At 51.5% G+C, this 24,024-nt stretch overlaps 4 protein-coding genes and 1 pseudogene across 15 annotated transcripts in view; 2 read left to right on the top strand and 3 right to left on the bottom strand.

The window, feature by feature from the left end:
- MBD6 (methyl-CpG binding domain protein 6) lies at positions 1–9,502 on the bottom strand. 10 transcript variants are annotated; one of them, XR_009209243.1, is made up of 15 exons: positions 7,127–7,286; positions 6,044–6,107; positions 5,716–5,852; positions 5,310–5,412; positions 5,022–5,184; positions 3,747–4,787; positions 2,908–3,569; positions 2,475–2,628; positions 2,117–2,286; positions 1,574–1,990; positions 1,416–1,468; positions 1,125–1,188; positions 805–974; positions 475–538; positions 1–215 (listed from the first exon to the last, which is right to left on the bottom strand). XR_009209243.1 is itself a non-coding variant. In XM_032173259.2 (13 exons), exons 3-13 carry the CDS (start codon positions 5,826–5,828, stop codon positions 900–902), a joined length of 3,015 nt encoding a protein of 1,004 aa, XP_032029150.1. In that variant the 5' UTR covers positions 5,829–5,852; positions 6,044–6,107; positions 9,405–9,502; the 3' UTR covers positions 1–899. The 10 variants fall into 10 exon arrangements, 6 of the variants coding, with proteins under 6 accessions (XP_032029150.1, XP_058282210.1, XP_058282211.1 ...); XR_004251377.2 differs by lacking the exon at positions 475–538; XR_009209241.1 differs by having other exon boundaries at positions 1–538.
- Positions 9,503–9,653: 151 nt separating this feature from the next.
- Positions 9,654–12,805, top strand: LOC131380648 (DDIT3 upstream open reading frame protein). Of its 2 annotated transcripts, none has more exons than XM_032173276.2 (3): positions 9,654–9,730; positions 12,386–12,433; positions 12,715–12,805. In XM_032173276.2, exons 1-2 carry the CDS (start codon positions 9,668–9,670, stop codon positions 12,425–12,427), a joined length of 105 nt encoding a protein of 34 aa, XP_032029167.2. In that variant the 5' UTR covers positions 9,654–9,667; the 3' UTR covers positions 12,428–12,433; positions 12,715–12,805. The 2 variants fall into 2 exon arrangements, with proteins under 2 accessions (XP_032029167.2, XP_032029165.2); XM_032173274.2 differs by lacking the exon at positions 12,715–12,805 and adding an exon at positions 12,620–12,640 and having other exon boundaries at positions 9,668–9,730.
- On the top strand, positions 12,664–13,547 carry DDIT3 (DNA damage inducible transcript 3). The gene is made up of 2 exons (XM_058426236.1): positions 12,664–12,870; positions 12,959–13,547. Exons 1-2 carry the CDS (start codon positions 12,664–12,666, stop codon positions 13,328–13,330), a joined length of 579 nt encoding a protein of 192 aa, XP_058282219.1. The 3' UTR covers positions 13,331–13,547.
- The window catches only part of MARS1 (methionyl-tRNA synthetase 1), a 26,911-nt gene continuing 16,430 nt past the window's right edge, over positions 13,544–24,024 (bottom strand). The window contains exons 11-22 of one of the 2 annotated variants that reach the window (XM_032173265.2): positions 23,921–23,995; positions 18,233–18,403; positions 18,012–18,107; positions 17,762–17,879; positions 17,143–17,356; positions 15,279–15,410; positions 15,072–15,176; positions 14,794–14,980; positions 14,149–14,220; positions 13,982–14,005; positions 13,803–13,895; positions 13,544–13,705 (exon numbers count right to left, since the gene is read on the bottom strand). In XM_032173265.2, the coding sequence (XP_032029156.1) occupies positions 13,559–13,705; positions 13,803–13,895; positions 13,982–14,005; positions 14,149–14,220; positions 14,794–14,980; positions 15,072–15,176; positions 15,279–15,410; positions 17,143–17,356; positions 17,762–17,879; positions 18,012–18,107; positions 18,233–18,403; positions 23,921–23,995 (1,434 nt within the window). In that variant the 3' untranslated portion in view covers positions 13,544–13,558. The remainder of the gene's footprint in view (positions 13,706–13,802; positions 13,896–13,981; positions 14,006–14,148; positions 14,221–14,793; positions 14,981–15,071; positions 15,177–15,278; positions 15,411–17,142; positions 17,357–17,761; positions 17,880–18,011; positions 18,108–18,232; positions 18,404–23,920; positions 23,996–24,024) is intronic. The other variant, XM_032173266.2, reaches the window with a different exon arrangement.
- On the bottom strand, positions 18,971–19,069 carry LOC116481309 (U6 spliceosomal RNA; annotated as a pseudogene).

Genomic DNA, 24,024 nt, shown 5'->3' on the forward strand with positions numbered 1-24,024 from the left:
CAGAGTTTCAAAATATTCTCATCTGTTAAATTAAGAGTGTCTCCCATAGAAAAGCAGTGGAGGCCCCACAGGGCAAGTACAAAACAGAATTAAAACTCCCAAGGGTCTTGTCTTTACAAAAGAAAAGGCAGGAGGCAGCCCCTGGACAGCTGGTCATGCTGGCCGCTCCGGTTGGACCACGTTGCATAATCCTCAGTCGCATCATCACAACGTCTCTGAGCGTTTTGATGGGGGGAGAAGGGGCAGTGTAGTGTGTATGGGAGGAGAGGCCCAGAGGGCTCTCTTTGCCCCCTTACCCCCTTTTTTATATCCCAGAGGAAAGTCGGGGGAACCTGGCTACACCTTGAAATGAGGCTATGTGTTTCAAACCTGGGGACGGGGTAAGAGGGGATCTGTGCTTTGAGCAACCTGAGCCAGAGGCAGAGGGGTTTTGGAGGGGTAAGGGGAGGATGCATGATGCTTATTGCTTTGTACCTTTTACTGGGAAGGAGGGCAGCAGCCAACAGTAGCTCACAGGTTTGTAAACTGAGCCTGTTGGCTTTAAGAAGGGAAGCAATGAAATCGAATTAAATATAAAAGAGTCATTTGTGCAAAAATAACTTAAACAAATAAAAGACCTGGGGAAGGGGGTGTTCCCCTTAGCGCCTGGTGGGGAAAGGGCCATATACCATCCCCCCCAGGCCTTTTCAGTGACATGGCTTCGGGGGGGGGGGGGTGAACTTCCCTGCCCCCTGCAATGGCTCAGGATGGGATTGTAGGGGAAGCAGTTGCATTTGTGCTCTGAGTGGGGAGTAGTGCCCCCACCCACTGTCCACAGGTGCAGGTGGCTGGCAGGGGCTCCCAAGGCTCAGCACTCAGCTCTCCCCAGTCAGGGTCAGATCCAGCTCCAGGTATGGCTGCTATGGGGCCAGTTTCCTCCTCTTGTTTTTGGCAGGACGGCCAGGGCGGGCCCGGGGAGGCAGAGGGACAGCCGCCTAATACCAGAGGGGAAGTTGATAGAAGTAGTCAATTGCTAGGTATCAGGAAGTCTTCTTTTCTCCCCACTCCTTCTAACTCTCCTTTCCTCCTGCTGCCTCATCCCTTACACCCTACCCATACACCCACCTACCCAAACACATACTTACTCGGGCTGTAGGGCTGGGTTCCAAGGTAATATCCTGGCGGGAGCTATTGCTGTTCCGGGTAGGGCTGCAATAAGGGGCACAGATGATCAGGAACAACTCCCAAGCACCAGGTGAATTTCAGAAGTTTGGGTGGGAAACTTTCTACATTTGGATAGTAAAGGCATAATATCCTTATTCATATTCAAGTAAGAATCTGCCCTTTTGAAAACCAAGCCACGATTTGGACATTAGAACTGTCCAAACCAAAAAGAAGTAGACAAAGGCCAGCACTATAGTAGGCCCAACACTCACTTGTATTTTCTCCTACGGCCACGACGAGACTTTCTGACTACTCCCGGGGGCACCTGAGAAAAGATGGACTGTGTGTGTGGGAAATTTCGAAAAAGGCACCACAGCCCCAACCTTTCCTCAGAGCCCCTGAGCCCAGACCGCCAGCACTCTGCACTCACCTTAAGGTCCTCAGAATGGGGCCCGGGAGGGGGTGGATCCTTGGGCTCAGCACCCCCTTCAGCCAGCTCCCCATTATGCTGCCAATGGTGGGTTCTTCTTGGGGACCTTTCCATTTGTCCATTGAAGCCACCACGTGTCCCCCATTTGAGGGCCAGTCGGCCAGGCTCCCGCCGGCTGCCAGGCTTTCGGCCCCGGGCTGGCCTGGCCTCACCATTAATGCCCCTAAGTCCCCCTCCTCCCCTCCGGCCCCGTTTCCCTGACCCCCTCCCAGTGAGCAGCTCAGGGACTGGGGGGTCGGGAGAACCATGGGGTGGGGCTAAGGCACTGAGGGGAGGCCTGGCAGGCTCTGGTTCGAGGGCTGAGGCGGGGCTCTCAGGGGGTAGACAGGGGGCTTCTGGCTGCTCTGGAGGGATCTGCTGGCAAAAAAATAAGTTCTCAGTCAATCTCAAATACAGTCCCTCTTCTACTATAACTCAGAAAGCCCTAAATTTCCAGTTTGAGAAAAAACTATCTCCCTGACAAATATATGCCCACACCCTCACCTGGAGACTCTGTAGCAGGCAGGCCAGGGGACTAGAAGCCTCTGAGAGGGGTGGAGGAGCTCCCCCCCCAGGGAGGAGCTGCAGCCCCAACTGGCCAGAGAGAAGAGGGCCAGGAGGCTGCAACAGGCTGGGGAGGGCTCCAGGGCTGCTGGTCAGTGAAGACAGATCACCTGTTGAGAAATTATAGTCAGGGGTCTCTCCCTAGGCAAACCAATTAGGCTGAGCAGACCCTACTATTCTCTTTAGGCTTTATCCAGTGGCCAAAGACTTTCTTCCCCAATTTATTCGGCCACTACTCCCAAGTTTTACTCCTGCTTTTTCACACCAAGAGTGTGAATTCACACTCCCTCAGACTCACCCAGCAGGCTGGCACCCAGCAGAGGGCTAAGGAGTTGGGGGGGTCTCCCTGAGTTGGAGGGGGCCTTGCCCAGAGAGGAGGCCCCCGGGTCAGTAGTTGCCGTGGTGACACTGGAGGTAGGTGGTCCAGGTTGGGGGGCACTCAGGACACAGGGCTAAGAAAAAAGAATGATTCTAACACTTACGCATGTAAAATACTCAACAGATTTATAGTGCTTTCACATCCACTATCTGACTGAAGCCTCAAGTGAGATAGGCCATGCTTATTAAATACAGATCCAATTCTTGCAGTCATCCTACCCCCAGCCAAGAACTAAGGCCTCCCCAAAGGCCCCAAGGAAGAGCTCAGGAATGAAACTGAAAGCTTTTGATTCCCAGCTCCCATCTCTCATTCTACATCTTGTTCTGTCCCACCTACTCACCCCCATCCTCACCTGGGGGGGTGTCCCCGAGGGGGGATCCAGGCTGGCAGCCAGCAGCGCAGAATTTAAAGCTATGAGGGTAGGGGGGGCTGAAAGTGGGGGAAAAAGTAGGGGGGACAGGTCTCCCAAGCCTGAAAATGGCTCCCCACTTGGACCCCCGGCTCCCTCTGCAGATCCCTCCCCATCCCCAGCTGTGGGGCCCAGAGCCAACAGGGGCAGGAAAGAGGCAAGGAGGTTGCTGGGAGGTGCTGAAGGAGGTGGAAGAAGGTCTGAGGGTGGTGGAGGAAGCAAGGAAGCCACCAAAAGCGAAGGCCCTTCAGGCTCTCCTGGGGCTAGGGGAGGACCAGGTCCTCCTGGTGGGGGTAGCAGGGGCTCGGGGGGAGGTTGTCCTCCTCCCCCAGTCAGCACACCAAATAAACTGTGGTTGAGCAATGGAGAAGGTGGAGGCTGCCCCAGACTCAGAGGGAGAGGCAAGGCCCCAAGCATCCCAGGGAAGCCAGCTCCACTCAGTGCCAGGCCCTGCTCAGGGCTGGGGAAAGGGAAAGCCTCTCCACCAGCCAGGGGAGGCAAAGGGCAGGCTGGGCCTGCCCCCATCCCCAGCCCTTCGGATGGGCTTTGAAGCACAGGGCTGGGGACTACTGGGGCTTTGGAGGCAGCTGGTGGGGCAGGGGCACCTGTAAAAAAGGAGAGAAATTCAGCTCAAGGGAGGCCCTTTCTCCCATCATCCAAAGAAGCCAACCTCCCTGTCCCCAACCCAGAAAACCCTCAAAGAGCTCTCTGAACATTCCCCTAAATGCCTTGACTGCCTCTTTCCAGCCAGGATGAGGAAGGGCTCCACAATACTCACATACCTGGCACACTGCTGAGGCTGCCACTGGTGGTCCCAGGCAGGGAGGGCTGGATGGGGTGCCTGGGCTGGGGAGGGCTCCCTGAGGAGAGGGTTGGGGGAGGAGGAAGGTGTGCATCTGACCCCAAAAGGTTAAAGCTTCCATCAGAGTGGGAAGGGCCAGGGGTGGGGAGTCCCAGGAGGGACAGCACAGAAGGGAGAATTGGTTGGGATGGCTCTGGGAGAGAAAAGGGTTGGGGGACAGGAGCAGGGGCCCGAGGACGGCTCCGTCTAGGGGTTTGAGGGCCTCTCCCTTCTAGCAATCGAAATACAGTAGGGGGTCTGCGGGGACGACGCTGAGAGGGACGAAGTGATGAGGAGTGGGAAGCTGAGGGCGCCTGGGCACGGGGCCTTCGGCCCTGTAAAGTGCTGGGAGGGGGTAGTGGGGGATGCTGTGCCTTGGCCGCTGCAGAGAGTAGGCTGCTAGCAAGGAAGGGGGGTGCCCCAGGCCCCTCCACTGTGGGGGCCCCTCCCAGGGGCCCCAAGACCAGGGGCAGGTGCATAGTGGCTGAAGACACTGGTGGCTGAGTGGCAGGACCAGGGTGGGCGGGGAGATTATTGCTCGGGGGCAGGGGAGGGGGTGTTAAGGCATCACTACAGTGGAAGAGAGGAGGGTCTGAAGGTGGTGAGGAGGAGGCATGAGAGGCCGGAGGAGAGCCCAGGTCAGAGGGCACCAGGCTGGATCTGAGGACAGCTCCCCAGTTGTATGAGGGAGCATTGAGGCTGATAGCAGGTGGAGGAGGTGGGGCTGGAGAGGGGGCATTGCCCCTTGGGAGGAAACGGGGGCTGCTACTGCCCCCAGAAGGGACTGGGTCAGGAAGCCTTGCGGGGAAAAGCCCCCCAGGGCCTGCTAGAGTGGGGAAGGCCTGGGAAACTGAGGGTGGTTCTGGGGGAAGGGAGCCAGGACCCCCATTAAGTGGAGTTGTAGGAGGAACTCGACAGGGAGGGCGGGCAGAAGGGGGCCCTGGGGACACAGTGTGGAACATTTGGGGGCTCGCTCCCTCTCCTGCAATAAATGAAAAATGAAGGGTCAGCCTGTGGCTCCCCTTCCAAAAACTTGCTTTTGTCTTCTCTAGTCCCATCTCCCACAAGTTCCCAACCTCCCTGTGCCCTCCTCTCAACACGCAGCTCCCCACCCACTCCCCTTTCTCTTTGCTCCCTCTCATGGAACTCCTCCCACCACCAGCCTTCCAAGCCCTTAGGTTTTCCTCGGTCTTCTGTAAAGTGGCAGAAGACTCACCAGGAGAAGAGTGTGAGCAGGTGGTCTCCATGCTGCGGTACAGAGTTGCCATAGCAACAGCTTTCCGCCGGTGGTTGCACAGCTTGGTCATGTCCTCCTCTGATGCTGGCCCCACCCCAGCCCCACCCGGGGTCACCGGGGCCAAAGGGTCAAAGTTGAAAACCTGTAAGGTGGAAAGCAAGGACAGGGACCCTGAGGGGCTGGAATCTGTGAGAAGGGCTACCTCAGTCAGTGATTTGCATTAAGACTTTAATCTCTGTACTCTCAGGCGCCCCTCACCACTCTGACCTTGGGGACATTAAGTGGACACTCCAGACCGCACTTGCAGGTCCCATCGCTGAGGAGGTAGCTCCGGGTTTGCTCCAAGGAAGACAGCTCTGTGCCACTTGGACTGGGAGAGGACAGGATCAGAGGACATGGGGTTAGCTGGCAGTGAATCAGGCAATACTCCTAAAGCACAGTGCTTAAGTTACAGATCCTCCTAGAAGAACAGAGGATAAGGAATGTGGGAAGACACAGAAAAAGGGAGAATGGATTCAAAGGCCCAGAGCTACAGAAAGCAAAAAGGCTGAGGAAGGAAAGGGAAGAGAGGAGAGCAATCGGGTACCAGAGAGTTGAGCTGAGAGAAGAAGCGGAAGAAAGAAAACCCGGGCAACTGGAGTGGCAGAGCTTGGGGACCTGTGAAGATCCGTACCTGATGTAGAGCACAGCACCCTCTCGCACACAGCGCTGCCAGCCGATGGGGACAGATGTGGCCACAGGGCCCCCAGCTCTGTCTGCTCCACTGCTCTCATTGCCCCCATTCATTGTGTGTAATCAGCTCCCGCGTGCCTGATAACACAGACATCCATGTAGGCACTAGGAGGATTAAACTGGGCGAGGTACCTGAGAGAGGACTCCAGGAAGGCAAAGGTTGTGGGGAGACCCAAGAAAACTCAGGGGAAGCCCCAGAGGAGCAAGGGGAACCCCTCAGAGGGCTGGGAGGGAGAATGAGAAGTCCTCTGCCGTATCACCACAGCTACCTGAACATCTCTGCAAACATTGTGGGGTCCAGTCTAAAGCCGGGGCCACCAGCTTAGCCCACACCTGCAACGCAAGTAGAGAGATGGGACTGTCAGGAGTCTGCCCAACTCTAAAGAGCACCACAGCCCAGCATCCTCTCAAGAGAAAGATCCTTAACAATGTGAGGCAAGCACCTATAAAGATCTCGGGGATCTGCTGGCTTAGTCTACAACCATCCTTTCCAAGCCCAGTCTCTAGGGACCAGAGGGTCAGAACCTCAGCTCCCTGGGACCAAAAAAGTCTAGCCCAATTCTTAGGCATATGAAGGCAAGGCCTCCGTCCATTCGGAGTAGAAGACTTCAACCAGGAGTATGGGCACATTCCCATAATGCTAGGCCACTAGGAAGTTTCCCAGAGTGGCTCCGGTTGTTCTCTACCCAGGAAGATGATATAAAAAGTACAGATTGTCCCACAGGTCACCAGGCAACTGCCCGCTGGGGTGGTACCAGCAGAACTCCCCCCATGCCTGCTCCATCAGACAATCGCTGATCTAGTTCATTCGGGTCTTAAGAGGTGAGGAGCATAGCTCAGTCTTCTCCCAGGATCCTGAGAAGCTCCTGATTTTCCCTCAAGCCTAAGGCAAAGGGATTCAGAACCTCCTATTCCACTGGCTTCCGATTATCTCCAAGAGAGCCTGTCCTCCGATAGGAGGGGAAGCCCCTCCAACCTGCAGGTATCCTCCCCAGCCTCACCATTGCTCCCACCCCACACTGGCGGCTTCCAAACTTTCCCTCTCATAACAAGGCGCCCTGTCACCCAGACTGCTTCCCTCAGCTTGAGGAGGAGGGGAAGGCGCACGAAGTAGGAAGGAACTTGGGGAGAGGGCGGGCGGAGGGTGGGCGAAGCACTGAGGGGAGGGCGGTGAGGAAGGCAGAAGTCAGGCAGTGAGAGGGAGAAGCGGCGGGGGCAGGTGAGGGCGGGGGAGTGGGGATGGGGCCGGGGAAAGGGGCCGAGAGGACGCGGAGGGGGCAGAGGGTAGGGACAGCAGGGGAGGGGAGGGGGAGGGGGAGGGGCAGGGGGGGGGGGCCGGGCCCCGCACTCACCGCGGCCCATGGTTCGGCCGGCCCCGCCCTGCGCAGTCGCGGCCCAGAGGGTGAGTGGGAGGGGGGTGGGAGGAGGGTCGGTGGAGCCCGAGCCTCCGGTACGGCCCCGGCCGGTCCTAGCAGGAAGCGCCGCTGCCGCCGCCGCGGATCACCGAGCGGCCTCCCGCGCATGCGCCATGGGGGCCAGGGGCAGCCCTGGGGATTCCGTTCCCAGAAGGCACTGCGCAGGCTGCTGCCGCTGCCGCCGCCGCCGCCGCCGTTGCTGCCGCAGCCACCGCCGCAGCCGCCGCCGCCTCCGCCGCTGCCCGGACGGGAGAGGGGCGGGGCCGGGCCCCCGCCCAGCGGACAGCGACGAGCCAACTGGAGGGGCCGCAGTGCGCATGCGGGAGCGCGCCTACCCCTCCCCCACAACCCCCCATTAATCCCCAAGAGAACAAACACCCCACGCGGCCCCCCCGCCCTCCGCGGAAGGATCTGCGCCTCTTCCCAGGCCACTGGTGGCCAATCCCAGCTCTCCTCAGGGAGGGGCCCCTTCCAAAGCCACAGTCTGTTGCGGGAGCCAGGAATGCCAGGTCCGGGAGGGGCCAGGCCCCGAAAGATGAAAGTCGCGACTTGCCCTGCCCCGCCCCAAAGGCTTCCCGGGTAGTGTGCTGGGACTTGACCCGCCTCCCTAGGTCAACATGTCACAACACGACCTCGGCCTGTCAAGTCACATGACCTCTGCCTGTCACTGACAACCTGGTCTGTCTTTAGGCCAGGAGAGACCATCTGGTCCACCCTCCACACTACCCCCATTTTCAGAGGGGAAATGGAGGTGTGGAGCAACGGAGCAGCCTAACCAAAGACCTGTCATTGCCACACCACTCCAGTCACAACCGGCCTTGTGACAGTTTCTACTTAAACTCTGGCTGCCCCCATGAGGGTATGACAGGATATGTAACAGGCCACCACATGGCCTCTGTTTTCAAGGCACAAGAAAAATACTTTGCATTCTGCGTGGTGCGTTTTACTTTTGTTCAAGTTGCCTCCCAGTTCATGGTTCTCATTTTACCTTCACAACTCTTATCTTTAATTGACAAACAAGGGCGGTAAGATCCCTTGGCAAGTGAGGGGGAGTTGAGGCTAAAATCGCGGCTCCGGTCTCCCCAGTCCAGGGCGGTCCTGCGCTGAAGTGCACTCACACGTCCCGGGATGAGACTCCGCTGTAAATCTCGACCCGAACACCTAGGAGGCAGGCCTGTGCCGCTCTCCTCACACAGGGAGTCACAGGACTTGCTGTCTGATACAGCAAGAGAGGGTCTTGGAGAAAGCCATAAGAGTACCGTGGGGGAAAAGAGGTGGCCAAACAGAATCGGGTCCACTGGGCAAAATACATGACTTCTGGCAGGCTGAGGGCTTAGCAACTACAAGGTAAAAAAGTCAAGGGCGCTGTTCTGAGAGAAGCGGAAAATGACTACCAAGGGATTCCAGTACCTCGGCCCCTTTTGGGAGATTTACGGGGCTAGAACAGGAAACCACCCCCGTTTTTTTGTTTGTTTGTTTTTTGTTTTTGGTGAAACGTAGTCTCCCTCTGTCACCCAGGCTGGAGTGCAGTGGCGCGATCTCGGTCACTGCAACATCCGCCTCCAGGGTTCAAGCGTTTCTCCTGCCTCAGCCTCCAGAGTAGCTGGGATTACAGGCGCGCATCACCACACTCGGCTAATTTTTGTATTTTTAGTAGAGACGGGGTTTCACCATGTTGGTCAGGCTGATCTCGAACTCCTGACCTCAAGTGATCAGCTCTCCTCAGCCTCCCAAAGTGCTGAGATTACAGGCGTAAGCCACCGAGCCCGGCCAGGAGACCTCTTTAAGAAGACTCAAGATGTCGACAATCCCGGTGGATGGATACCAACTTTCAAAAGAAAAGTTCAAAAGGTCTATGTGCCCATTAGCTAGGAGGGGCCAAGGAAAATGGGAGTCCCTTATAGTGGGAGTAAAACGGCGGGTAAAGCTAGGTGGGCGGAACAGCAGCTTCTGGGGGAGACAAGCGGTAAAGAGGCTCAGGACCGACGAGGGCTGACCAAGGCTGATAGCCGTTGGGGCCGTTGGGCGCCGGGAGCTGGCGCCCCGCCCTCTCTCCTCTCCCCCACCCTCCGCACCTCCCACCACCCTCGTTGTCCCTTGCGCGTGCGCGTGCAGACACCGGTTGCCAAACATTGCATCATCCCCGCCCCCCTTTCCTCCCCTCCCCCCCGCTACAGTCCCCCTCCGCGCGCGCGCGCGCGCATGACTCACCCACCTCCTCCGTGAAGCCTCGTGACCCAAAGCCACTTCCGGGTCCGACACTACGTCGACCCCCTAGCTAGAGGGAGCGACGGGGGCGGTGCCGCGGGGCTCCTGAGTGGCGGATGCGAGGGACGAGGCGGGGCCAATGCCGGCGTGCCACTTTCTGATTGGTAGGTTTTGGGGTCCCGCCCCTGAGAGGAGGGCAAGGCCGTGGTAAAAGATTACAGCTGGGCGCTCCCGAGGTCAGAGGCTTAAGTCTAAGGCACTGAGCGTATCATGTTGAAGATGAGCGGGTGGCAGCGACAGAGCCAAAATCAGAGCTGGAACCTGAGGAGAGAGGCGAGTACTGATTCCCATCTACCCTTTACCCTCCCGTCTCCTCAAAGTTGGGGCGTCCGCTCTTTAGGATCGGCCTCACTCCTCCACAGTGAAGTTAGGGACCGTCCGAGAGAGGAATAGGGAGAGTCCCTTATTCTGGAGTGGTGCTTACAAACCCCTATTGCTTCGGACGACAGCGTCACTCCACCCCTGCCCGGAGCCAGAGCATGGGCCCTGCTCTGTGCTGCTGGGCAAAGGGACCTCGGCTGCCCTTGGGAAATTTATTTTCTCCCGTAGCCAACTTAAGGTCACATCGTTAGGCCTGTCCGGGAGGAGGCAGGGCAGCAGGACACACCCCTGCTCTAAGACTGGGTGACCATCGCTCAGGCCGTTTCCGCCGCTTCGCCACCAGCGGCCTTCTCCCTACCCCACCCCCAATTCTGTCTCAGTCTCAGTGCCTCTGGTGTCAGCATGGCCACCTCGGTAGCTGGGGCTACTGGACCCTGCAGCGGATAGGGGAACCATGAGGAGACACAAGCCTTTGGGAGGGGTGCCGATGGACAGGGAGTGGTGTGTTTTCCCTTTGCCGTAGAGGTCTCTGGGCCTCCCGCACAAGAGAGCAGCCTGGATCTCTTAAGTGTGGGAGGCCATTTGGGGTCTCCCCAGGGTATTGTCCTTCCCTCGGGATTAGTCCCTCCCTCTTTAACCCGGTCCTGTCTCCCAGCTAATCTCTGTGTAACCATTGCATCAGGCCAGCCCCGTTTGGCTCTGCAGCCTTCTGACCTGAGGCTCCGCTGCTGATGAAAGCCAAGTCCCACACACTGGAAGGCAAGGGAGGGCTCCCCAGGGAGGACAGTCCTGCAGAGAAATACTTTGGGCAATATTGCATCTCTAGCCCCTAGGGATCGGCAGCTGCCGCTCTGCCTCCACCCCTTCCCTATAAGAGAGACTGGGGGGAATTTATCCATTCATTCTTAACAAATACTTAACGAGGACCTCCTGTGTGCCAAACAGTTTGGGGTTCAGGGTACATCCTTGAGCAAGAGGAAAAAATCATCTCAGTGGGAGGCCTACAGTAAACAAAATATAAGTGCCATGGAGAAAGCTAAAGCAGAGAAAGGAATGGAGAATGTTCAGGATGGAGGTCAGAGTGTGTTACATCAGGTGGACAGGAATTACCTTAGGTAATTCCTCTGCTCAAAACCCTCCAGTGACTTCCCTGACATGAAATAGGAAGTCATTGGAGGGTTTTGAGCAGAGGAATGACCTGTTTTAAAAGGCTCACTCAGGCTGCTGTATGGTGAATAGAGTTACGGAGGGGTGGCAAGAAGAAATGGGAAGACCTTCTGCAATCAGGAAGTTTCTGCAGTAATTTAGAGATGGTGGTGAATTGATCTAGGTTGTAAACAATGGAATTAGAAGTGTTTAGCTTCTTCTAAGCAAAGGTTTTAAAAACTCATTTTTAAAGAATGAGTTAAGGGCCGGGCATGGTGGCTCACGCCTGTAATCCTAGCACTTTGGGATACCAGAGGTGGGTGGATCACATGAGGTCAGGAGTTCAAGACCAGCCTCGCCAACATGGTGAAACCCCATCTTTACTAAAAATACAAAAATTAGCCGGGCATGGTAGTGCATGCCTGTAATCCCAGCTACTCAGGAGGCTGAGGCAGGAGAATCGCTTGAACCCGGCAGGCGGAGGTTGCAGTGAGCCGATTGCGCCACTGCCTTCCAGCCTGGGTGAGACCCATCTCAAAGAGTGAGACCCGTCTCAAAAAAAAAGGAATGAGTTAAAATTTGCTAGTACTTTGGATTGCAGGGTGTGAGAGAAGAGGAATGAAGGATGATACCAAGGTTTTTAGCTTAAGCAACTAGAGTTGTCATCTGAGATGGGATAACCTTGGAAGGGGAAAATCAGCAAGAGTTTGCCTTTACACATAGTCTTAGGTGCCTATTAGACATTGAAAAAGAAATGGCAAGTAGGCAGTAGACAGCAGAGTCGGAAGTTCTGGAAGAGGTCCACACTGGAAATGTACATTTGGAGGATGTCAGCCCTGTGGGAATGGAGTTTGGAAAATGCTATGATTTGTTCCCTTCCCTGTAGTTTAGTCTTTACCCTGGCAGATTTGAGGCCTGCTTTGAATTTAGGAAAGCTGAGTTGGCCAGGACTTTACTATTATGTAACCAGGACTACAAATGTCAGCAACTAAAAATAAATTCAGGCCCTCTTCTGCCCTTGGAAATGGCTACAGGGACCAAGTATGCATACCCCACAAGACTGGAAGGAAGGACCAGTAGGAGGCTGGAGGTAAAAGAAAAATAAAGGCCCAGCACGGTGGCTCATGCCTATAATCCCAGCACTTTGGGAAGCGATGGATCACAAGGTCAAGAGATGGAGACCATCCTGGCCAACATAGTGAAACCCTGTCTCTACTAAAAACACAAAAATTAGCTGGGCATGGTGGCACGCGTCTGTAGTCCCAGCTACTCGGGAGGCTGAGGCAGAAGAATCGCTTGAACTGAGGAGGTAGAGGTTGCAGTGAGCGGAGATCGCACCACTGCACTTCAGCCTGGCAACAGAGCAAGGCTCCGTCTCAAAAAGAAAAAGAAAAAGAAAAGAAAACTAAGTTGCCTCTCTCCCTTCCAAAAATGGCTGACATTTCTCTTTGTTGCCCACAGTGTTCAAGAAGGAAGTGTATCTTCATACATCACCACACCTGAAAGCAGGTAAACTTAACCTACCCTTTCCCAAAAATTTTAAAGGGCAAGATAGTAAATATTTTAGATGTTAAGAGTCCTATAGTCTCTAGCATGACTCTTCATCTCTGCCACTGTAGCACCAAAGCAGCCATAAACAATACGTAAATAAACAGATGTGGCTGTATTCCAATACAACTTTACCTACAAAAACAGGCATCAGACCAGCTTGCCAACCTGTGGCATAGACTGTTTGCTACATGGAGCTTGTTCCAGCCACTCCCCATTATCCTGCAAATGTGCTTTTCCAGACTGATCCAACTGCAGAGATGGCAGCTGAGTCATTGCCTTTCTCCTTCGGGACACTGTCCAGCTGGGAGCTGGAAGCCTGGTATGAGGACCTGCAAGAGGTCCTGTCTTCAGATGAAAATGGGGGTACCTGTGTCTCACCTCCTGGAAATGAAGAGGTAAGAATGCTAGGCCTAAAGCTAAAGGGGGATGTTACCTTTCCCTTCTCAACTAATATCTATGTTCCCTTTCCTCATTTCCTTGAAGGAAGAATCAAAAATCTTCACCACTCTTGACCCTGCTTCTCTGGCTTGGCTGACTGAGGAAGAGCCAGAACCAGCAGAGGTCACAAGCACCTCCCAGAGCCCTCACTCTCCAGATTCCAGTCAGAGCTCCCTGGCTCAGGAGGAAGAGGAGGAAGACCAAGGGAGAACTAGGAAACGGAAACAGAGTGGCCATTCCCCAGCCCGGGCTGGAAAGCAGCGCATGAAGGAGAAAGAACAGGAGAATGAAAGGAAAGTGGCACAGCTAGCTGATGAGAATGAACGGCTCAAGCAGGAAATCGAGCGCCTGACCAGGGAAGTAGAGGCGACTCGCCGAGCTCTCATCGACCGAATGGTGAATCTGCAGCAAGCATGAACAATTGGGAGCATCAGTCCCCCACTCGGGCCACACTACCCACCTTTCCCAGAAGTGGCTACTGACCACCCTGTCACTAGTGCCAATGATGTGACCCTCAATCCCACATATTCAGGGGGAAGGCTTGGAGTAGACAAAAGGAAAGGGTCTCAGCTTGTATATAGAGATTGTACATTTATTTATTACTGTCCCTATCTATTAAAGTGACTTTCTATGAGCCAAGGTCTTTTACTTTTTCTTCTTGCCTTTAGGAGCTTCAGGGGGTTTCCCCTCAGCTACAGCCAACTGTTTCTTTAGATCCAAGAGTTTCGCCACTTCCGCAGCAACCTCGTTCTTGTCTGCCTTTTGTGCTTTCAGTTCTCGGACAATGTTTCCCTAAGATAAAGGGGGGTGGGGAGGTAACAGTGAGGCAAGAAAAAGATCTATTTAGGATTCAGCTTGTCCAGTCTCCCACAGGGCTTAAGCTTCATACTTGTTTTGTCACTTCATCCATCAGCACTTGTATCTGCTGTGGCCTGGCTGTTGTAACAGTCTCTACAACTGCTGGCTTCGGGGACGTTTTCGCCTGGAGAACAACAAAGTTATCACCAGCAACCATAAATATCCCCTAACCTCCAGTTTTATACAGCATCTCAGAGGGAAAGTGATTACCTTTAAGTCGAAGGTCTCTTCTAGCTAAGACAGGAAAGAAAAACTGTAAGTGAGGAAGCGGCAGGGCCAAAAGATGGAAAGAGTGATGGGTGAGGACTACTTAGGGAAATTAAGGAAGTGACGCTGTGGCTGTTGTGGAGCGAGGGCACAGCCTTTAGCTTTCTCACCTGGCCCCCTCCAAAGCGCTGCCTTAAACTTTCAATCTGGTCATTTTCCAATTTTTGGAACAAGGGACTGACCTGTAAAAAAAAGTTCCCGAATCATCTACTGATTGGATACACTCTACCAGACTATACAGATGACCTCTCCAACCCCAATCTCTGATGTGTTTTAGAAAGAACGAGCTTAACACTGAGCTAATATCTGCTGATTTTAGGAAATTAGTGGTAGCTTTCCCTGTGAAACCCCAAATAATTTAGAGTCAAGATTCTTTAAGCTCTCTAAGGATGCTAGGCTGATCCAGAAGTTTAGCAATATACTTACTTTTAAATTTTGTGTCAAAGAGGAAATGGCTATCCTGTATTTTCCCTGCCCACTATCTGCTAGCATTATGGAGACTAGGTGATCACAGTGTTTCTTCAAATACCTGTTTACCAGTTAGTTTTGTGTACCAGGTTCTGGTTTCTGGCATGAAGAACAATGAAGATGTACAGATAATTCTGGATTTGTGAACAACTACCAAGGACTTTACATCAGAAACTTGAGTTCCATGACCAAAGTAACACTGGAGAGATGTTAGGTCTTCTCTCACCCACTCCAAAAGCTGCATGGCAAGAGTATCAATTTTAAGAGAGGCTGGCTCTTCCACCTACTGTGCCAATCTGGTGTCCTGCTGGTAAGGTACACAGGAAGTTTGTCAGCAGGATACTGCAGGCCGGAAGTGGGAGCTGCAGCTGGGCCTGGATTGTGGCACTAACCGTGGGCATGTAAGGCTGAAGCATGACAGAGAGCAAGGCAGCTATATTCACTGCCAAGCCAGTCACTGTTCCTGCCCGTTGCCTGAGGAAGAAGAGATATTAGTCAAGACCTCCAGGAGGATACAGCTTACAAGCCACTTTATGCCTTTAGCCAACCCTCCCCGCTTACCTACCTGTCAGCCTCACTGCCTTTAATCCGCTTCCAGGGCTCATTCACCTGAATATATTGGTTGCCATGTCGAGATACGGTGAGGATACTGCGCAAGGCATCCCGGATCCTGGGAAGGGAGGAAGCAGGCCAAGGTGTAATGTCCTACAGAGACCAATACAAGGAGGCTCTCAACACGCCAGCAGATGAGACGGAGGTGTCAGTTACTTACCGAACCTTCTCAAGTAGCTGGTGATAGTGCTGGAGCTCCAGGGTGACATGGGCCAGCAGGCGCTGATCATCAGGGGTAAGCACCATCTCAGGCACACAGCCCCCAAAGAACTTAGACACAAACATCCCAGCTCTTGGTTGAGAGTAGGAAAGGAGAAGTGGAAAAAAGAGGGGAAGTTATTATCCAGTCTCCTTGTTAGAATTTGACCCAATTTCCACAGCCGTACATTCTCTCAGGATTCCTGCCTGGAACAGGTAACTCCTGGCTCCCTCAAGCTAGTAGACAAGGCTTAACTAGTTAATTATTTACTCTGTCTCTCCCCTAAGAATCTGACTCTGCACATAAACCTGATTAAGTTAAACAACTGTACTTCTTATTTTTAAGAAGTCATTACTCGGCCAGGTGCAGTGGCTCATGCCTGAAATCCCAGCACTCTGGGAGGCCGAGGTGGGCAGATCACCTGAGGTCAGGAGTTCAAGACCAGCCTAGCCATGGTGAAACCTCGTCTCTATTAAAAATACAAAAAATTAGCCGGGCATGGTGGTGTGCACCTGTAATCCCAGCTACTAGGGAGACTGAGGCAGAAGAATCGCTTGAACCTGGGAGGCGGAGGTTGCAGTGAGCCAAGATTGCACCATTGCACTCCAGCCTGGGCAACAAGAGAGAAACTCCGTCTCAAAAAAAAAAAAAGTCATTATTCAAAATGACCAAGCTGGATATGTGTTAACTGCTATCAAACAAACACTCTAGGTAAGGACTTTTTTTTTTTTTTTTTTTTTTTTGAGGAGTCTCACTCTGTTGCCCAGGCTGGAGCACAGTGGCATGATCTTGGCTCACTGCAAGCTTTGCCTCCCGGGTTCAAGTGATTCTCCTGCCTCAACCTCTCGAGAAGCTGGGATTACAGATGTGCACCACCACACGCGGCTACTTTTTGTATTTTTAGTGGAGTCGGGGTTTCACCAGGTTGGCCAGGCTGGTCTCGAACTCCTGTAGGTAAGGACTATGTATTAAATGTGGTTAATGACCAAAGCTGAAAGTGAGTAGCAGGACTGACTTATAAGGGTCCAGGGCTCAGAGAGCATGACTAAAGAATCCTAAGTTATGGAGGATACTGCTTTAGATTGCAGAAGAGCTGAGATAGGCACCAACGATAGAATGGGAGCCTAAGGTAACAAAAACTCTGAAGAGTATAGCAGAAGCCTTTTTTTTTTTTTGAGACAGGATCTCCCTCTTTTGCCAAGGCTGGAGTGTAGGGGTACGAGTACTGCTCCACTGCAGCCTCAATCTCCCAAGCTCAAGAGACCATCCCGCCTCAGCATCCTGAGTGGCTGGGACTACAGGTGTGCGCCACCATGCCTGGCTGATTCTTTCTGTAGAGATGGCAGATTCATTATGTTGGTCAGGCAAGTCTTGAACTCCCAGCCTCAAGTGATCCTCCTGCCTCAGCCTCCCAAAGTGCTGGGATTACAGACGTAAGCCACCATGCCCAGCCCACAGAAGCCTCCTACCCCCACACCAAAATAACCCCTTTCTTCAGCCAAACTTTTCAATGATCTGCAGGTGAACTATTTTGCTAGGAGAGAATACATCTTCAATTCTACAAAGAACAGTAATAAGAAAACAATTTACAAAAACCCACTTTAAAACCAACTTTGCTAAATCACATCTCTATAGCTAACTGTTCCATCAAACATACATAGCCTAGGATGTGCTAGGAACAGATGCCAATTAATAGAAATCAACTTTCCACACTGTCCTCACAGCCTCCTGCCCATTTTCTAGTTCTCTCCACATTCCCATCTCCTGAGGGAAAATGAGCCCCACCCCAGCTCACTGCTAACTCTGACCCCTTACCAAGTCCTACCTGTTGATGAAGTTGCCCAGGTTGTTAAGCAGCTCAGAATTATTCTTCAGCAGCAGGTCCGTCCAGGAGAAAGCACTGTCCTGGCCCTCAGGCCGAATGTACAGCAGATAGAAGCGCCAGATGTCAGCAGGGATCCCCGTGTCCTGGGCCATGTCCCCAAACACTCCCACACCCCGGCTCTTAGAGAATTTCCCATCCTCATAGTTCAGGTACTCTGGACAGAGGAGAATGAGTGAGAACCATCTGCTCAAATCACATCCTTCCCCTCTCTAGCCCACTAACTCTTCCTTCTTTCCTCTTTCTAACCTCAACTATGGGTGTCTAGCAACATTTCTCCTTAAGGGGCCGGTATGCTCAGATTTTGGGAGTCCCTTCCTATCCATTCTGGCCCTTTTTTCTCTTTGCTTATATCTACTACAGAGTTTTAGCTTTGGACTTTTGCTTTCTTTAGGTTCTTGTTTCGTTTCTCCAGGTTGAGTTCTCATTTTAATTATTTCCTATTTCATCTCAAATCTCAACTCCTAACTCAAGACAGCAGCTCTCCAAGATCTTTTTCCAAGTACTGCCTCAACCCTCATTTCCTATGAACACCCCATCAGTAGCCTTCCAGGGTACTTACCTGTAGCAATGATGTGGCTGACCAAGGTATAGTTATCCTCAGCTCCTAGGACTGAGCAAGGAAAGACTAAGCCATGGAAAGGAACATTGTCTTTGGCCATGAACTGATACAGGTCCACCTAGGGGAATGTAGTTAGGAGAGATTTCCTGAGACCTTCTTCAAAGGCCCAAGGAAGACCAGACACCCAACCCTAACACCCACGCCCTACCACCTACCCTCCCCAGGCACAGCCTAACCAAGAACTGCTCACTTGCTCTGGGTTCTTCCACCATCTCTCCCACTGGTCTGTGTAGTTGGCTGTGATGGACAGATAGCCAATAGTGGCATCAAACCAGACATAGAATACCTGGAGGTCAGGAGGAGGTAAACATGTTAGTCTCAAACTGAAACAAGACATAATCAGCAGTCTATTCTGCTAGCCCAGGGTTTCAACACCAAGGCTGAATGATATGAATAAAAAAGGGTTTTTACCTTGTCTTTAAAACCTTCTAAGGGTACAGGGGTTCCCCATTTGAGGTCTCGGGTTATGCAGCGTGGCTTGAGGCCATCCCGAAGCCAAGAACGGATGATAAACCGGGCATTGGGTGTCCAGTCACTGCCAGGCAATGTCCTCCCCAACCACTCCTCCAGTCGCTTCTCCAGCTGAGATAACGGAGAAAGACAGAGGGCTGATTTAGGAAAGTCTCATATATGGTTAGCATAAGGATAAACACATATAACCTTTGTGGAGCACAATTTGGCAATATATAAGTTTTTTTTGGAGACAGAGTCTTGCTCTGTCGCCCAGACTGGAGTGCAGTGGTGCAATCATAATCACAGCTCACTGCAGCCTAAACCTCCTGGGCTCAAGCAATCCTCCTACCTCAACCTCCCCAGTAGCTGGGACCACAGGTGCACACCACCATGCCAGACTAATTTTTGTAATTTTTGTAGAAACAGGGTTTTGCCACATTGCCCAGGCTGGTCTTGAACTCCTGAGTTCAAGCAATCTGCCCACCTCAGCCTCCAAAAGGGCTGAGACTACAGTTGTGAGCCACCCTGCCCAGCCTTAACTAGATTTTTCACACACAGCTGGGGCAGTGGCTTGCGCCTGTAGTCCCAGCTACTCTGAAGGCTGACGCAGGAGGACCACTTGAGGGCAGGAGTTCATGACCATCCTGGGCAACACAGCAAAATCCTGTCCTTAAAAAAAATTTTTTTTTAATTTTTAAAAATACGGAACACTTCACAAGTTTGCATGTCATTCTTGTGCAGAGGATGTGCTAATCTTGTCCATATCAGGGTCTCACTGTTACCCAGGCTGGAGTACAGTGGCACATCATGGCTCACTGCAGCCTCAACCTCCCGGGCTTAAGTGATCCTTCCACCTCAGCCTCCTGAGTAGCTGGCACTACAGGCACGTGCCATCACACCTGGTTAATTTTTGTATTTTTAGTAGAGATGGGTTTCACCAAGTTGCCCACCCTGGTCTCAAACTCTTAGGGTCAAGCAATTCTCCCGCCTCAGCCTCCCAAAATGTTGGAAGTTGGAATTACAGGCATAAGCCACCGTGCCCAACCAATTTTTTCTTTTTTTTAAATATAGACAGGGTCTTGCTTTGTTGCCCAGGCTACTCTCAAACTCCTGGCTTCCAGCGATCCTCCTGCCTCAGCCTCCCAAAGTGCTGGAATTACAGGCATGAACCACCATGGCCAGCTGAGGAAGTGCAAAAAAGAAAAAAAAATTTTTTTCTTTTTTTTTTTTTTTTTTTTTAAGGTAGGGTGTCACTCTGTTGCCCAGGCTGGTCTTAAACTCCAAGGCTCAAGCAATCCTCCAGCCTTGGCCTCCCAAAGCATTGGGATTACAGGTGTAAACCGGCATGCCCAACCAAAAAAAAATTTTTTTGAGCTGGAGTCTCGCTCAGCTGCCCAGGCTGGAGTACAGTGACACGATATCAGCTACTGCAACCTCCCCACCTCCAGGTTCAAGTGATTCTCCTGCCTCAGCCTCCTGAGTAGCTGGGACTACAGGTGGGTGCCACCACGCCTGGCTAATTTTTGTATTTTTAGTAGAGATGGGGTTTCACCATGTTGGCCAGGATGGTCTTGATCTATTGACCTCGTGATCCACCTGCCTTGGCCTCCCAAAGTGCTAGGATTACAGGCGTGAATCACCATGCCCGCCCACATTTTTTTTCATTAGCCAGGCATGGTAGTACACGCCTGTAGTCCTAACAACTCAGAAGACTGAAGCAAAAGGATAACTTGAGCCCGGGAGTTTGAGGGTGCAGTGAGCTATGATTGTGCCACTGCACTCCAGCCTGGGTGACAGAGTGAGACCCTGTCTCTAGAAAAAAATTTTGTTTGAACACACTTGACTATATACCCTTAGTCTAGGGGAGGAATCAGGATTGCCAACAAATCCTAAACTCTTTTCAATAGGTTATTTTTTTTGTAGATGTACCAGCAAAGCAATTCTGAAATTGTTTTAGGTGTATTGTAGGACTGAGCTAATAAGTAAATGTGCTGATGCCTATTGAGAACCAGAACACCTACAGTGGAAGAAGGTAGATAAGAGATATGAAATAAATAAGAGAAAGTGACAAAGAACTCTGTGAGGATGGACTGAAATTGCAGGTGTCCGTGTGAACCTAAAATAAATACCAACTGGCCGGGCGCGATGGCTCACGCCTGTAATCCCAGCACTTTGGGAGGCCAAGGCAGGCGGATCACCTGAGGTCAGGAGTTGGAGACCAGCCTGGCCAACATGGTGAAACCCTGTCTCTACTAAAAATACAAAAAAAATTAGTTGGGTGTGGTGGCAGGTGCCTATAATCCCAGCTACTCGGGAGGCTGAGGCAGGAGAATCGCTTGAACCCTGGAGGTGGTGGTTGCAGTGAGCCAAAATAGTTCCACTGCACTCCAGCCTAGGTGACAGTGAGACCCTGTCTCAAAACAAACAAACAACAACAACAAAAAACAAATACCAACTCTCTTTGATAAAATGTCCTAGTAGCAAAGACACCCATTAGCAATGAGCACATCTACTACCTAGATTTCGGTATCTAATACTGTTCCCTACTAAATTAAACTCAAGGTTGGTGACATGGTTGATTTCAAGGCTGAAGCAGATGAACCTAGAGTATCTTTTTATGCCACAAATTAAGGAAGTGTTTAAAAAATGATAGGAGATCTCAAAAGCAGACAAGCCACCTTGAATACGTTCCTACTGATGAAATAAGTAACAATTTGAACGTGAAAATAAATTTAGGACAGGAAAGGATTATAAGAAATTGAAAAAAATAGGAATCCATGAGTCTATACTGATAATAAATAGTTAACGAAATTAAAAAATAAATGGAGGGAGAAGGATAAATATAGAGGGTAGTGGCAGAGTTGGAAAATAACCATAATAAAGATTGATTCAGGTAAGAATGATCAATGAATGCTACATTTAGAGGGAATATTTTGTTCATGAAGAGCAAAGTATTGCATGGTCTTAAAGTGTATTCCCTCAAGGCTGGGCGCAGTGGCTCACACCTGTAATCCCAGCACTTTGGGAGGCCAAGGCAGGTGAATCATTTGAGGTCAGAAGTTTGGGACCAGCCTGGCCAACACAGTGAAACCCCATCTCTATTAAAAATACAAAAATGAGCCAGGCATGGTGGTATGTGCCTGTAATCCCAGCTACTCGAAAGCTGAGACAGGAGAATCGCCTGAACCTGGGAGGTGGAGGTTGCAGTGAGCTGAAATCACAACACTGCACTCCAGTCTGGGCGACAGAGCAGGACTCTATCTCAAGAAAAGAAAAAAATAAAGTGTATTCCCAGACTGCTCATAAGTTGCAATGGGGAAAATATTAATTACACAGTGGACAAATTGAATAACACCTGACCAAACAAAATTAAGATTCCCAGTGAAGGGGATGGCCATCACGTGCCTCTGAAAAGGACACAATGTCATTTATGTAGTATTCCAAACAAGAATGCATAGCCTGAAATCACCCAACAAACCCAACATGAGGACTATTATATTTTATGTATTTATTTATTTTTGAGACAGGGTCTCACTTTGCTGCCCAGACTGGAGTGCAGTGGTGCAATCATGGCTCACTATAGCTTCCAGCTTCTGGGCTCAACCTTCCTACCTTAGCCTCCCAAGTAGCTGGGGCCAGAGATGTGCACCACCACATTTGGCTAATTTTTTTTTTCTTTTTTTTTTTTTTTTTGATACAGAGTCTCAGTCTGTCACCCAAGCTGCAGTGCAATGGTTCAATCACGGCTTACTGCAGCCTCAAACCTTCCCAGGCTCAGGTGATCTTCCCACCTCAGCCTCCTGAGTAGCTGGGACTAAAGCCGCTCACAACCACACCCAGTTAACTTTTGTATTTTTTTTGTAGAGATGGGGTCTCACCATGTTGCCCAGGCTGGTCTCAGAGTCCTATGCTCAAGTCATCCGCCCACCTAGGTAGGCCTTGCAAAGTGTTGGGATTAATGCGTGAGCCACTGCGCCCAGGCCAGGATAATTGTTTCACTGTTTGTAGAGTCAGGGTCTTGCCATGTTGCTCAGGCTGGTCTCAAACCCCTGGGCTCAAGCAATCCTCCTGCCTCAGCCTCCCAAAGTAATGGAATTATAGGTGTGAGTCACTGCATGTGGCCGTTAATTTTTTTACCTTTAGAGATAGAGTCTCACTCTGTTGCCCAGGCTGGAGTGTAGTGGCACAATCACAGCTCACTGTAACCTCAAACTCCTGGGCTCAAATGATCCTCCCACCTCAGCCTCTTGCATAGCTGAGACTACAGGATCGCACCACCATACCCGGCTAATTTTTCAATTATTTTGTAAAGACAGTGTCTCACTATGTTTTCCGGGCTGGTCTCCAACTCCTGGCATCAACAGATCCTCCCACCTCAGCCTCCTAAAGTGCTAGGATTACAGGCATGATGAGCCACTGCACCCAGCCTATTTTTTTTTTTTTCTCCAAGCCCAGGGTACAGAAGGAGGAACACTATATTTTAAAAAGGAGATTAGGCTGGGCATGGTGGCTCACACCTGTAATCCCAGCACTTTGGGAGGCCGAGGTGGATGGATCACCTGAGGTCAGGAGTTCAAGACCAGCCTGGCCAACATGGTGAAACCCCTTCTCTACTAAAAACACAAAAATTAGTCAGGCATGGTGGCAGGCACCTGTAATCCCAGCTACTTGGGAGGCTGACACAGAGGAATCGCTTGAACCTGGGAGGCAGAGTTTGCAGTGAGCCGAGACCATGCCATTGCACTCCAGTGTGGGCAACAAGAGAGAAGCTCCATCTCAAAAAAAAAAAAAATTAGCAGGTCAATGCCGGACACAGTTGCTCATGCCTGTAATCCCAACACGTTTGCAGGCAGAGGCAGGAGAACTGCTTGAGCCCAAGAGTTTGACACCAGCCTGGGTAACATAGTAAGAACCCATCTCTACAAAAACATTCTAAAAATTAGTCAGGTGGCCCAGTGCGGTGGTTCACACCTGTAATCCCAGCACTTTGAGAGGCTGAGCCAGGCAGATCATCTGAGGTCAGGAGTTCGAGACCAGCCTGGTCAACGTGGCAAAACCCTGTCTCTACTAAAAATACAAAAATTAGCCGGGCATGGTGGCGGGCGCCTGTAATCCCAGCTATTCTGGAGGCTGACGCAGAAGAATCGCTTGAACCCAGGAGGCGAAGGTTGCAGTGAGCCAAGATTGCGCTATTGCACACCAGCCTGGACAACAAGAGCGAAACTCTGTCTCAAAAAAAAAAATCAGTCAGGCATGGTACTTGGGAGGCTGAGGTGAGAGGATTGCTTGGTCCTAGGAGATCAAGGCTACAGTGAGCTATGATCATGCTACTGCATTCCAGCTTAGGTGACAGAGTGAGAACCTATCCCTTAAAAAAAAAAAAAAGAGAGACATAAAAATACTTTTATATGCATATGACGTTTCTGAACAGACACAAAGGAAAATGAGTAGTAAATGCCTCTCACAAGTGGGCCTGGGGCTTTCACTTTGTGCCCTTTAATCTATTTCATCTCTTGACAATAGTATGTACAATTCTTAATGGAAATTTAAAACTTTAAAGAGTAATCTGCTCTCAGTATTTGTGGCTAAGGCAGAGGGGACAGAAGAGGCATCCTGAAAACTAGGTTGAGAGAAAAGCTCACTTACCTTAGGCAGGTCCAGAAACAGGTGCTGGGTCGACTGCACCACAGGACATGATCGGCAGACTTTACACTGAGGCTTCTGCGAAGGAAAATTCCAGAGGACAGATC

Source organism: Hylobates moloch, unplaced genomic scaffold, assembly GCF_009828535.3.
Source record: "Hylobates moloch isolate HMO894 unplaced genomic scaffold, HMol_V3 SCAFFOLD_13, whole genome shotgun sequence".
Classification (NCBI taxonomy): domain Eukaryota; kingdom Metazoa; phylum Chordata; class Mammalia; order Primates; family Hylobatidae; genus Hylobates; species Hylobates moloch.